This window comes from Eublepharis macularius, chromosome 16 (genome assembly GCF_028583425.1).
Source record: "Eublepharis macularius isolate TG4126 chromosome 16, MPM_Emac_v1.0, whole genome shotgun sequence".
NCBI classification, from domain to species: Eukaryota; Metazoa; Chordata; class Lepidosauria; order Squamata; family Eublepharidae; genus Eublepharis; species Eublepharis macularius.
In genome coordinates, this window is record NC_072805.1 from 6,356,541 (window position 1) to 6,371,269 (window position 14,729).

Below are 14,729 nucleotides of genomic sequence, written 5' to 3' on the forward strand. Positions count from 1 at the left end.
TGAACAAGTTGGGACAAGTTGTCCGAGCTAAAATATATGTGGTCCAGAAGATTTGTGACCATTGCTGTACCTGTGGGGCTCATAGCAGCTGGGAGAGGGAGCAGAGTTGGGTTTGGAGCGCGTTAGACCAGGAAAACCAGAGGGCGGGGGAAGGCCGAATGGCCCTCCTGGGCAGTGCTACTTCCCCCATCAAACTAGCAAGTCCTTTCAAATAAAAAAAAATCGGAAGATCCAACCCCAGACCTCCTGCATCAGATCCAGCGTGGCCTCCATTCCGGGTGTGCCTCTTGAGACTGTAGGAGGAAGTTTCCTCATTGACCCGTTGCTCAGTTCTCTCTGCTAGAAGTTTCTTGGTGTATTAGATAGAAGGGCACTAATGTAGTCACACATTTTCTGTGTGAAAGGAACTCTGTGCATGGAGACCCCCCCCCAGCCCAGGCACACATTTGCCTCTTCTGTGGGAAGCAGGACTTTGCCTTCCCACATTGTGTCACTTTTCTGAACCTTGAGCTGCTGTCTCTTTTTTAGGTGATGTGTTATACGAGCTTCTTCAGCATCTCTTGAAGCAAAGGAATTCTCACATGCTGTTTTCCCCTTTCTTCCACCCTGGAAATTCAATCCATGCACAGCCAGATGTCAAGTTACATCAGAACCACGATGAAGGTAATGAATGTCTAACAGCGCTTTGTTATCGGAAGCAGAGGGACTGGTGGTCTGGAAGAATGGGGGAGGGTAGCAGAAAATAGGGGAAGGGGACCCTCTGTCCCAGTCTCAGCTCTGGAAGTTGGCATCTCTGCCTTGTGGGTAGGGCTACCAGATCTCCTGTGGCAGGCTGAGACCCCGAAGCCCAGCAGCAGGTCAGACCTCTGATTTATTTGTTTGTTTATTTAAAACATTTGTACGCCTCCTTTCCACCTAACTTGGGTCCCTAAAGTGGTGAACAATCAAAACAATGTTAAAATGCAGATAGATACATATAAAAAAAAATTAATAGTTGTAAATTTTATTTGAAAAGAAAGAAAAACAATAAACAGTAAAGACAATAAACAAAGGATAAAACAGCATAAGCAAAATTTAAAACAGTATGCAGGATATATAACAAAACTATTTCTCTTCTCTATCCCCTTACATACACTCGACATTTTATTTTCAAAATTTTAAAATGTTAATTTTACAGTTGGTCTACTTTAATAATAGCTGTTCTTAGTTTTTCTTAATTTTCAACTACGTAGTCGAAAAAGTCATTCCATTTTTTCTGAAATTTTAAGATTGGTCTGTTATGTACAGAAGAAGTTAATTTGGCCATAAACACGTATTCATACCATTTGTTCCTCTGCTCAGTCACATCTGGGCAAATTCTGCCTTCCATTTTGCTGCATATACTACTCTCACTATGTACAAATATTTCAAACAATTAAATAAAAGCCTTTGACAATATTTCGACAATATAGTTAAATAAAACATAAAAACAGAGAAACGCAACAGGGGAAGTGGGCCAATGAGAGTTAGCGAGGAAATGCCACAGAAAACAGAAAAGTCTTCACCCGGTGATGGAAGAAAAGGATAGAGGGAGACAAACGCACGAGTCCCGCTGGAGGAGGAGTGCCAGAGCTTGGGCTTCGTGACCAAGAAGACCCTTTTTCTAGCTGGAATGGGCCAGAGACCGTTCTACCCGGGAGATCATGGGGAAAGGCCTGATGGAGATGGAAGGGGATTTGGGTGGAGTCAGTGGCAAAGGCACTCAGGCCGCCCAGCAAAGAGCCTTCTCTCCCAGCTGCCAAGCTCCTAGGCCACGAGCTACAGGCCTTGCTCTTTCCCCTGATGAGCCTTCAAAGGAGTCACAGGCCTGAAACTGTGATCTGCAAATGTTCATGCGTGGGCGTCCAGCACAAGTTCCTTGCCAGGAATAACAGGCCCTACCCAATTGCAACACCCCACGCACACCAGTGTGCCACAGCATTTCAATCTCGTGTTCTGTCAGAGCCTCAGAAGGGCTCACGAAAGGATTTTCACCTCTAACATGAAGTGGTGGCTCCTGCCCTCGTAGCCAGGCTTACCCGGCTTTCTTGTCCTCTCCTCCGTACATTGTGCGAATAAACACAACAGGCCTTTGATCTGTTTCCCTCAGATTTCCTTCCAACTGCTACAATTAGGGCTTTTAGTGATGCTTTTTAAAAAGGCTTCCTTGGGTAGAAATTAAAAGCCAAGGAGGAATGTTTTGTTTTAATTATGGATGGCTTCCAGCCACGGAGTCTGGGCAGTGAGGGAGCCCCGTTGTGCCAAGTGTTTGCAGGCAGGTAATGAGCCCTCCTTTATGTGTACTTTGACTCACCGGCTCTGTTTCTTTCCTGCTCCACTGCCTGGAGCAGGAACTTGTAGTGCTAAAAATAGTGTGTCCACCCCCACCCACACCCCGCACCCCACACCTCTTGGGGTCTGTTTTCGTTGTTCTTCTTTGGGGCTCTTCGATATGCTTCAAGCAGCTCCCTATGAACAGCTCTCTGAGAAAAGGGTCTGGACGTTCATCACCAGAGAGCTTTTTATAATAATCTTGAGGATTTCACTGAAATGGTTCTTTTTTTTTTCAAGCATTTTCTCTGATTCTGAAAGTTGAAGTATTGTCCCATGAAAACACTTCCAAGCTGCGTGTAGCCCGAGAGAATTGATAGAATGCTGTGAGAAATAAATTATTGTGATAATTCAAGGTTTCTGTGAAGCCAAAGCGCCCAGCCGCCGAGGAGCCTTCCAGCTGCATCCCTGCATGACTTCGTGCTCTGGCCTGGCCTCCTTCGATGCAGCCTGAACTGGCATGGCAGGCACTTCTGCATCAGAAGGGATTGAGCCAAGCACACCTGAGGCAAAGACAGAGCAAAATTAGAGGAAGCTTCCTGGTGTAGCTCTGTATGAGCTGCTGCACTGAGCTTCAGTCAGGAATCATACACAGGGCATCACAAGTTCCTTTATGCAAAAACGTAGGTGTGGAGTGGTCATAGAATCATAGAATCATAGAGTTGGAAGGGGCCATACAGACCATCTAGTCCAACCCCCTGCCCAGTGCAGGATCAGCCTAAAGCATCTCTGACAAGTATTCATCCAGCCTCCTCTTGAAAACTGCCAGTGAGGGGGAGCTCACCACCTCCCTAGGCAGCTGATTCCACTTCCTTACTACTACTGCTGCTGCTGCTGCTGCTGCTGCTGCTGCTGCTGCTATTATTATTATTATTATTATTATTATTATTATTATTATTATTAAATTTCTAGCCCGCCCTCCACACAAGCAGGCTCAGGGAAGGTTACAATGGTGCATAAAATACAAAAGATAAAAAAAATTTAGCACAGTAAAATCAAAGTCACGGTACTCATTTTACCGACCTTGGAAGGATGGAAGGCTGAGTCAACCTTGAGCCAGCTATTTGAACTCAGCTTCTGCCAGGATCAAACTCAGGTTGTGAGCACAGCTTGGGCTGCAGTACTGCCGCTTACCACTCTGTACCACGGGGCTCCTCCACATATAGGGGGGCAGATGGCTATATAGCCCCCCCCCCTTGACAGGAGACTGGTAGGGAGGCTTATTCAATGGACCTTGGACTGGCCTCCACCATATGCCTGGCAGAACATCTCTGTCTTGCAGGCCCACTGAAAGGATACAAGATTTTGGCAGGCCTGAATGTCTTCCGACAGAGAGTTCCACCAGGTTGGTGCCAGGATTGAAAAAGCCCTGGCCCTGGTCAAGGCCAGCCAAGCCTTCTTGGGGCCAGGGACCACCAGTAGGTGTTTACCTGCTGATCTGAGCACTCTCCAGGGCACATACGGAGAGAGGCGGTCCCTCAGGTATGCTGGGGTATACACCCAGAAAAACCCAGGAAATCTGGATCTGGGATTCAGGCATCCCCCAAAAATCCATTGTTCCCAAAATGCAGGAAAGATTCTCTGATTTGGCTTGGACAGATAAGAGAAATCCTGATTTATCTGGCCATTATTGCCTATGAGGAAAACTATCTAGGGGCTGGGGGAGTCATTTTTCAAGCAAATGTCACCAAATTTTCAGGGAACCTACTTCTGACTGTCCTCTAAAGATCAACCAAGTCTCAGAAAGATTGAACCCTGGGGTCCAATTCTGTGGGCCCCTGAAGAAAGTGCCCCCAATCATTCTCCATTATTCCCTATGGGGAAAACTATCCTGGGGTTATTCAGAGGGGGGCTTGGGGGTGGCATTTTTCAAGTGAACTTCACCAAATTTGCCAGGAATCTACCTCTATCTGTCCTCTAAAGACCCCCTTGAACAAGGTGCCCCCAGCCACTCCATTGTTTCCTATGGGAAAAAAAACAAAGAAGCTCTCATTGCAGAAACACACTGGGGCAAAGCTAACTTAGGGCCAAGCTACAAGTGATGAATGCCACTTGAACGGCAAGTGAACAGACTCACGTGTACTCCTCCCTGTTCACTTGCACTCCACTTGCCCTCCGCTAGATCACTACGTGGAGGGCAAGTGGAGCGCAAGTGAGCAGGGAGGAGTACACGTGAGTCTGTTCACTTGCTGTTCAAGTGTCATTCATCACTTGTAGCTTGGCCCTCGGCCAAGGATACTCTCATATGCAAGCTCATCCCAGAGAAATCCCAACACGACCAAACTGAAGCAAGGGAATGGAATCCCCCCACAACCAATGTGAAGCAAGGAGTCTAACATTGAGCCAGAGAATCATATCCATTCCATCCAAAACAAACTGAAGCAAAGAAAATTGGCAGGTTAGCCCAACAGAACCAGTGTTGTTCACAGCCTCCAGGCAGAACACAGAGCCAGTGGGATCAGGCACGGAGGAGGAGGCAATGCCCGCCCGCCCTCCTCTTTCTGAAGCCCGTTGTATTTTTTCCCACAACAGGCTTTGTTACTCGTCGCCATGGCGTTATATACTAGCTGGAGTCTCTAAATTGACTTTGAGGGGAGACCTGTGTAGAATGCATTGCAATCGTCTAGTCTCCAGGTAACTGTGATTTGAATCCAGGAGACCAGATGGGCCGTGTCAGCGTAGGGGGCCGCCTTCCAGTTAGTCTGAGTAGGGAGAAAGCCTTTTTTACAGCGGCATTAACTTGCTACTCCAGCACTGATGCTGGATCCAGTATAACTGAGTCAGCTCGGGTCAAGTGGACGTCATCGAAAGTGGGAAGCATAACGTCCTTCCAGATCTCTGCTTTTCCAACCAGCATCACTTCCATCTTGTCTGGGTTTAATTTCAGATGGTTTGCTTTCAGTCATGTGACCATGTCTGTCAAGCAGCGACTCGTGACCTTTCTTGCATCACCAGGAGATTTGGATAGAGAGATACCGAGCTGGGTATCGTCTGCATATTGATGACATCCAGTTCCATAGCTCTGAATGATTTCTCCTAAAGCCTTTAAAAAGACGTTGAATAACACGGGGGAAAGATTGTGCCCTGTAGAACTCCACAAGGGAACTTCCGCACTGAAGACAGCTGATCTCCCACAGTTACCCTCTGAGTCTGTCCTGTGAGAAACCGTTTAAACCAGTTCAGGGCTACGTCAGCCTCCAAATGCCTTAACAGGATGGCAGGAACTACGGTGTCAAAGGCTGCAAATAGATCCAGGAGGAGCGTCAAAGAAGTACCGTCTTTGTCTACATTTAGATGGAGGTCATCAACTAAAGCCACCAGAGCCATCTCTGTCCCTTAGGCCAGACAAGATGAGTCCAGAGCATAAGAGGTATCGAAGGAGACCTGGAGCGGGTCTGCTACGGCTGTTTCAAGCACCTTACCTGGGAAGGGAAGATTAGAGACTGGGTGATAATGGGCCACGTCATTGTTATCTAGGAGTGGCTTTTTAAGTAGCAGGCAGATGAACTGGCGTGCTTCAAAATGCAGGAGGGGGGTTGTTTATTGAATGTTCATTCATGCAAAAAAAACCCAAACCTCTCTCCACATCGAAATCGGTTGCATCAGGAAGAAGGCTATGCAAGGACTTCTGGACAAGCCAGGAATTTCTGTGTGAAATTTTCGTCAGGGTGGACGATTTTGTCAGGACGAGCTCCTCCTGTGGTCTGAAGTGACATAACCCAGATACAGGTTTACCTCCGCAGTAAGAACAAAGTATCTGTTTCTGCCTTTATTTCCCTCTTTGGGGATAAAGGTTTCATGAAATGGTTGTTGTGGGTTTTCCGGGCTGTATTGCCGTGGTCTTGGCAATACAGCCCGGAAAACCCACAACAACCATCGTTCTCCGGCCGTGAAAGCCTTCGACAATACATCGTTTCATGAAATGTTCACTTTCACTGTCCTGGACTTGTTAGCAGGCTAATGGAGGGGATTGTCTGAAATACGGCTGACATTTCTTTTTTCTAAATCCAGTTTTGCAATGTCGTCGTTCATCCACCGCAGGCGGGGCCTGGCTTGAGTAGCATTTCACTTCCTGGTGCCCATTTGGCTATGACTGATCTAAATACTTGAGCAAAGACAGACCTTTTTTGTTGATAACTCCGGACATGTGAATCATACCGTCCACACCGATGCCGCTTCCTCCTCTGCCTGAACAAGGAAACTGGTGGTTGCTGGCAAGATGGTTTGGGTAGTGGGCAGACCGATTAGTGGGCCGGGAGTCAGCCCAAGGTCACGCTGCAAATGCTGGAGGGATCCCATTCCCCCCGCAGAACGTGGTTTTCTTCCTCCTTGTCAGTCTTGGATTTGCAGCATGCATCCATGTGTAGAACAAAGAGACCATTCTTTGGACTCTGAAAAGGATCGTGGCAGTCAGTGGTTGAGGAATGAGGATGCAAATTGGGCTGCTGCCCCTGCTGTGCTTGTGCTGGCCGTGCATTGGAGTGGCCAGTTTTGTGGTGCCAAGCGAAGGCAGCCAATGGTCAGGGCTCTTCGTGCAGGAAAGGAGGGTTTGGGGTGCGTTCAGATGAATCCAGAGGCCATTCCGCGTTCTGTGCAACCTTAGACTGGGTCTGTAGGGAAAGGTTCAGTCATGCAAATGAGGATCCTACACAGCCAGTGGTGAAGAATGTTTTCAGCTGCATTTTCACAGCATTGTTTTATTGATACCACATTACTGGATAAGCACAGAGAGCTGTCAGTGAGAGAGATTTGAGCATGTGCTTATTTGAAGCTGTGGAGGTAATTATGTGTACTTTGCATAGGGTGCGCCCATTCTGGCAAAGATGATCATCCAGAGGAGTCATTCATTTATATATAAACCCTTCCTTGGGGATTTTTGTGGTCAAACACCACCTCTGCCCCCTGGGTCATAGAATCATACATTTGGAAGGGACCTCCAAGGTCATCTAGTCCAACCCCCTGCACAACACAGGAAATTCACAGCTACCTGGGTCACCTCCATCCCAATTTGGGGAGAGAAAAGATGCACACTATAAACAGACAGGGCACTGTTTTGATTTTTTTCTGATGTTAAAATGTTTTGAGCCATGTTATTTGAGTGTTAGGTATGTGCCTAATTATTTCTTATTGATTTAAATGGGACCTGAACATGCTAAACTTTGACTGGATCATGCTGATAATGTCTTTAAACATATTTTTAATGTTGCAGCAAAATAAAACAGAAGTCTAGAGGCACCTTCAAGTCTTAACTAAATTTCTTCTGGCATTTAGTATTCAGCCTATTCAGTGGTTTGTAGGAAGGCAAACCTGTGCCGATTTAGGATGACCTGCAGTTATGATGATGCACCTTTCCCTTTGAGTAAGAGAATTTAGAACTATTTGTATGTTAGACCTCGCCCTCTCTGAGAAGCTGGCGAGGTCATTCATTGGAAGTCAGTTGTTCGAATGTGCGTACAATACTAGTTTCCAGCTACATCAAAGAGAATTCCTTCTTTCCAAGCCTGGTCTTTCCAAGCCTGATCTAAAACACAAAGGGTCAATTTCTGACACCTGAGTGGCCATTTTTTCCTTTTCTTAGCACTCCTGGGGCTGGTGTGTATTTTTGAAGCTCAACACGAGAGCTGCACACATCTAGAATAATACAGGGCTCTGTGTGTTCACAAATTCCTCAGAAACACCGAAGTTCACAGTGTGGTAGCTGGTGCAGACTTCAGCTTCCTGCATGTTTCTGGACTGTATTTTTTTTAAAAAAACAGCAACACACACACACGCTTGAAAGGGGGTCATGCTTATTGACACTCCAGAAACCAGAGAGCGGCCTGAACAAAATTTTCAGTTGAGCAGGAGCATCAGCATCCAGGCAGCCACCAAATCTGTGTATATTTTTGCAGAATAAATAATGCAGGGTAGGAAGAAATTTGCCAATCTAAGTTGCATAATTTTTACAGCTCAAATATTTTGGACCTTTTTTTAAAGCATAGAGTCATACCTAAAACTGTAATACAGGCAGTGACATCTATCGGTAAGGGCTTTGCATATGCTCTGTCATAGTCTATTCCTTGCTTAGAATCTGGCTGGGCCAACAACTATCAAGTGAAATGGCTTGATAGGCCACCTCAAGCCACCCCTGATCCTCTACACATGACGTTGTTTTACTGACCCTGTCACATCAAACACAATTTAGGGTTTTTCTTTTCCCTTTACAGACAGTTTCATCCAGCGACCGTCAAGACAATCGTCTGATGCAGCCCACCACAACCTGCCCACTATTGAGTTGTTACATCGTTCTAGATCGCCTATCAATGCCAACCACAGGCCTTCTCCGGAGCCTGAGCAGCGGTCCTTGAAATCCCCGCTGGAGAATACTGTTCGTCGCCTCTCACCAGCCGACCGGCTCTCAGGGACAAGACACCACCAGGAGAACGACCACCAGGAGTCTTACCCTCTCTCGGTGTCGCCTGTGGAAAACAACCACTGTTCAACCCCTTCTGAGGTGCTTCAGAAGCCCTCGAGCCCCCGCCAGGAGAATACCCGCGTGATCCAGCTGATGCCGAGCCCAATCATGCACCCCTTGATACTGAATCCCAGGCACTCTGTGGATTTCAAAGCCTCCCGGTTGTCTGAGGATGGGCTGCACAGAGATGTCAAGCCCATCAACCTGTCCTATCGGGAAGAGCTGGCATACATGAATCACATCATGGTGTCCGTCTCCCCTCCCGAAGAGCACGCAATGCCCATTGGAAGGATAGCAGGTTAGTGGGACGTGTGCAGATTATGTGTCCTTCTTTGATTCCACCACATGTTTTCTTGAGCAAATGTTAAAGCTGTGAACATGAGTAGTGTTTGGGTTTTTTTAAAAGTTACGTTGTTTGCATATACAGAATTTCCCAGCTTAATTTAATAATACCAAAATCCCAGCATTGGGTTGGAGCTTGCCAAATGTTTTCACTGATGGTGATTTTTTGTAGACCCCCTCCCCCATCTGTTGCAGATCTTTAAGTCCCCCCTACATTGGGTTTACCCATCACTAGACATGGCATGGGGGGGGGTTGGGATTGCAGTAGAAGGGGGGAGATGAGAAAATCTTGCCTCTGTGATGGAAATCTGTCCATTAGCAGTAGTTTTCAGCAGGATCCAAGCCACTGAAGGTATGCGAATATCATTGGGTCTAATGGGTAAGTAGAATTTGAAAGAGACTTGACTGATAGCAAAAAGCTATCAGTGGCAGACGTTGCTACATGCTTAAAAGTGGTCCTACTCTGTGGCCTTTTGTGGCAGATTCTAGATATCATTAAGAATGACAGAGTGAGAGGCAGACACGTCTTCCTGGAATGTTCTCCCCCCCCCCCCCCAGTGCACTATGCCCCCTTTTAATTGAGATTTTCTCTCTTGGTCACCAGCATGCAGCAGACATGCTTAATTGAGGAGCCTCTTGCCTTTATGCTGTATATGGAGGGTTGCCAGGTCCCTATACCCTCCTGCCGGGAGGGGAAGAAACCTGGCACTTAGCTCGTGCTGGCAGCGTGGAGCACATGCGCGTTGTGGTGTCTGCGTAATGACACCAGATCAGCCCCAGTTGAAATGTGGGAGTGCTTCTCCGGCCGGCACGACAACATCACTTCTGGGAGTGACGTTGTTGCACCTGTTGGGAGCACGCATGCAGCGTGTGTTCCTGGGGTGCCTGCAGGCGGCAGGCAACCTCTGGGAGCTTGCCATCACCCGCCAATCGCTGGGCGATCAGCAGGCATGGGGACAAACCCACAGGAGTTTGCCCACCAACGGTGAGCGCCTAAGAACCCTATGTATGAGATATGAAAAAAGCATAGTAAGGAGTCACAGTTCTTTTGAACGCACAAACCGTGAGGCGAGGGAAGAACAAAGGGCCTGGCAAGGGTTTCAGCGAGAAAGGGATGGCCTGGGGCAGACAGAAGCATGTTCATTCTCTGTGGTGTGCAATTCCTAGGCTCAGGCCACAGAGCCACAGTCCTTGCCACTGGGCTTCTGACAGCAACCCACAAAACTTGGGGCATGAAGAGGTTGTTGCTAGAGTGGCAGATTCGAATCTGAGCAACCCAGGTTCAGTTCCCTACTCTGCCACGGAAGGTTGTTGAGTGACCTTGGGCCAGTCACACACTCTCTGCCTAACCTACCTCACAGGTTTCGTTGTGAAGATAAAATGGAGGAGAGGAGAATGGTGTAAGCCACTTCGGGTCCCCCCAATTGGGGAGAACAGTAGGATATCAATGAAGTAAAATAAAATAATAAAAATAAATGAAAAAGAAACTTCAAATCATGGGCACTGTCCTGCACCAGGTCAGCTGGTCTCCTCAGAAAACATTCAGTCATTTGGCCAGCTGGCCTCTGAGGCAGGCGGGGCATGGGCCTACTGAGCCAGTCGATGCAGCAATGCAGCTCTCTCAAGAGATCTCTCTCAAGGCAAATGAGCCGGCTCATCTGCCTTTGCTGGAGGTGAGCTCAGGAGTCTATGTTGTGCTCTGGCCAGGATCCTGCAAGGAAGTATCCCCCTTTGTGTTCTGTTTTGAGTCTCCAGGGAAGTGGCGCACTGCCGGCCTCACACTTATAACATTTGATTTATATACCACCCTTCAGGACAACTTAACACCCTCTCAGAGTGGTTTACAAAGTGTGTCATTATTATACCCACAATAATCACCCTGTGAGGTGGGCAAAGCCGAGAGTGCTCTCAAAGAACTGTGACTGACCCAAGGTCCCCAGGAGTGGGGAATCAAACCAGGGTCTCCAGATTAGAGTCCCGTTGCTCTTAACCACTATACCAAACTGGCTGTCCTCAGGACACACACAGTCATTTGGCCAGCTGGCCTCTGAGACAGGAGGGGCATGGGCCTAATGGACCAGTTGGTTCAGCAATGCAGCTCGCTCAAGCGATCTCTGCGTCACCTCTGGCTGAGCTTCACCACCACCATTCCGGGGGCATGGGAGGGGATCCTAGGGGGTTATGGGCCCAGGTTCATATCCTGCTTGGCGACAATGCAGTGATGATCTCTGAGGCAGGCAGCAGGGGCTCACTTGCAGGCTCTGGCAAGGTGGTCTGGTGCTGGTGGGACATGGTTGACCAGTGGCTCAGTTACAGGCTCTAGCAAAGCTTTCACTGGTGCTGCTGGCATGTGGTCAGCCAGTGCCTCTGCATCACCAGGCGCACCCTGACCCTGCCAGTCCTCAGGCCCTTCCTCTGAGCCCTCCATGTCTGAGTCACTGGCCTAGTCGGAGGGCTAGTCAGAGATAGTCATAACACACACACCCCATGGCTGTTCCCCTCCCCGTGGCCACCAGGCCTGGGTTTCATGGGGTAGCAGCATTGGAAGCCCCGGAGTAGGTTGGGTGTTTGGACATCAGAGGCCTTCTCCCATGAATGCTCTTCAGGCCCACATCCTTGCCTCACCGATTTCATCCAAATACATATTTTTCCCCTAAGTCAAATGGATTATGGTCAGAAGCCCAGCCACAAATACTGCAAACTAGTTTTCTTTTCTCTCTAGGATGGCAAAGGTAGCACTAAGAAGTGGCCAGACACCCGAACTTTCCATTTGGAGGGGTGTGTGTGTGGGGGGGGTCCTCTGGGCTGTGAAGGCTTCTCCTAGGGCTAATTCTGATCCTCCCTTGTCTTGACAGGGGTGCACCTAGCCACAGTGGAAGGACTGGAACACTAGGCAGGCATCCCTTCCACCAGGACAGGAGAGATCTCCCCCCGCCCCACGCCATGTCTCACATGTTTTATTTCCTCTTCTCTTAACGGGGCTACAAAATTATTCATGGGCCAAAGCCACAGCGCTGAACGAGGTCCGTAGTCTTCACTCATTGAAGTCAATGATGCATCTGACAAAGAGAGCTGTGGTTCCCGAAAGCTTATGCTACAAATAAGTTGGTTAATCCTAAAGGTGCCTCCGGAATCTTGGCTGTTTTGAAGTCAGCCTTGAAAGTCTCCCTGGCCTTGGTTGTGCTCCAGACTTGATTTCTGCAGGTCATGTTTTTGCAGCGGCTGTTCAAATCGCCATCACCCCATCAGAGCGACAGTCTGCAGTTTCATGCCCTCCGCCCTCCCGTTTCCTTCCAGCGAACAATGAGCGTTACGCTTTGTAGAAGGAGGGTGTATCAGGGAATGACGAGATTTCTTGACATAAGAGTCTTTCCACTGTATCGGAAGAAGTGAGACCTTAACTCGCAAAAACTCCTACTGAATAAATGTTTATGTTAGTCTTTAAGGTGCCACCGAATTTCTGTTTGGGATTCTTGACAGCCTTTTCCTCTGCATGCTTTCTTAGTTCTTCTCAAGACTTGTTTGAGAAAGTGGCAATTCAGGTAGAGAATTGCTTGAATTGCCTGTCATTTCTGCAGTAAAACACTTGGTAATTTTTATGACTGAAAATGTCCTCATTTGGTCCCCATTAGCTCACTCACACCCAAGATTGCAGTGTTTAAATGTTCCATTTCTGGTTTTACGATTTCTAGGTTACCTGGCTTCATACTTCTCACATTCTCTGTTCCTATTATGTGTGTCGCACAGCTTTAGATGTTCCTTCTGCATCTATTCACATCCACAACTGGATGTCCTTTCAGCTTTAATCTAGTCCCATCATTAAGAATAGTGCTATTCGTACTTGTCCTCTGCTCTTCCCCAGTAGCCAACTGAGTGTCATTCAATCTGGGTGTCCTGTCTTCCAGCACTGTATCTTCTTTCATTTTGGATTGTCTCATCCTAGGATTTTTGAGATAAGAGATTATCAGAATCGGTTTGCCATTGCTGCCTTCTGCTCAGCACTAACCAAGGTTAGCTGAGGTGTCACTGCCGTTGCCTGCGAAAGATCCTCCACCAGTGTCCCCTTCCACTACTGCTGCTGCCCAGTAGCTGACCTTCACGAATTCCTCCATTAATGCTATTACAGTCAATGCAACTTGTATGTCATTGAATTACTAATGATTAATTAAAGCCTTTCTGTTTGCACTCGCAGAACTAGGATTCTGGTGCTTCCTTAGGGGTTAATGGGTGCAATCCAGGCAAGCCCCATTAAATCGGGTGGAACGGAATTACATGAGCTTAAGCTGTTACTATTGAAATCAATGGGTCCTAATCACATTTGCTCAGGTCATATCCACTATTTACTGTTGACTCCCCCTTGCAATAAGAAATGGCTTTGCAAAAAAGTACTTTACCACTGAAAAAATGCGTTTGAGAAATGCTATGAATGAAAAAATTCTAGAGAAAGATTGGTCAGACCGGCAGTCGCTATTTTTCAGGATGGGCCGATTCCAGACGGCCCCCCGCCTCGCGAAACGTCGCGCGTCGTTGCACAGAAAACGCGAAATATCGCGTTTTCTCGCGCGAGTTTTGCGTGACGTCGTGCAAAACTCGCGTGAGAAAACGCGATATTTCGCGTTTTCTGTGCAACGACGCGCGACGTTTCGCAAGGCAGGGGGCCGTCTGGAATCGGCCATGGTCCGAAGCCTGATTGATTTGGATGATAGAAACAGGATGTTGGCAGATCACATTCTCCTTACTTTTGTTTTTCACTAAGAAATAACTGAGGATGTATTTTTAGTGTTAAGATGGCTCATAACAAGGATTGGCAGTTGGTGTCTCCTGAGCACATGAAGCTGAGTCAGGCTTTGAATATATGAAGTCAGAGATGTGACGCTAGTGCATGTTGTGTAGTTGTGAGATCAGAAACAGTGATGTGTACTTACCCTGCTACCTTATTCTGAGTCAGTCCATTGGTACCTCACTGTTACCTGTTGTCTCTTGAGTTCTTCTCAACTCTCCCATGGAGGTATTTCCTATCCCTGCTGCTCTGACGTGCTTTTGTCTCTGAGCCATTAAAGAAGGAGCCTGGAAATGTGTTGCAGGCAAACATGTTGCTAAGCCATTCCCACCCCCCACCCCCCATGTGGATGGTAAATGTAGGGGTATGCGATTTTGCTCCAGGAGCTGGCAAAAAAGCCATTCTTTTTTTTAACTCTATTTTTTATTTTTAAAATAAAAAGGCGGTAAAGAAAAGGAAAAGGGGTCAAAAATTTAAAGAAAGAAAAAGATTACAGAACTGTATGTTACAAGGGCTATCAGAGCACAAAAACCTTATATCATTTGAAATATATATTTTCAAATATATATTTTCAAACATACAAAATTCAAACCTACTTCCACTCTTCATCTTAGGAGAGAAAACCGTTACACTTTTACCGTTATACTTTTCTGTTGTCAATACTGACAATAATACATTGTATTCACTAATTATTATCTTACATTGATCAAATTGAAAAACATATCTATATCCATCTATCTGTCTATCTATATCTATATCTATATCTATACATCTTGGTGGCCTCTAATAATCAGAATTCAAAAT

The 14,729-nt window shown here is 47.1% G+C and overlaps 1 protein-coding gene across 2 annotated transcripts in view; it reads left to right on the forward strand.

Moving 5' to 3' along the window:
* Nucleotides 1–14,729, forward strand: part of ETV6 (ETS variant transcription factor 6) — a 185,366-nt gene that overhangs the window by 157,030 nt on the left and 13,607 nt on the right. For both annotated transcript variants that reach the window (XM_055000213.1, XM_055000214.1), the window contains exons 4-5: nucleotides 529–663; nucleotides 8,556–9,101. In XM_055000213.1, the coding sequence (XP_054856188.1) occupies nucleotides 529–663; nucleotides 8,556–9,101 (681 nt within the window). The remainder of the gene's footprint in view (nucleotides 1–528; nucleotides 664–8,555; nucleotides 9,102–14,729) is intronic.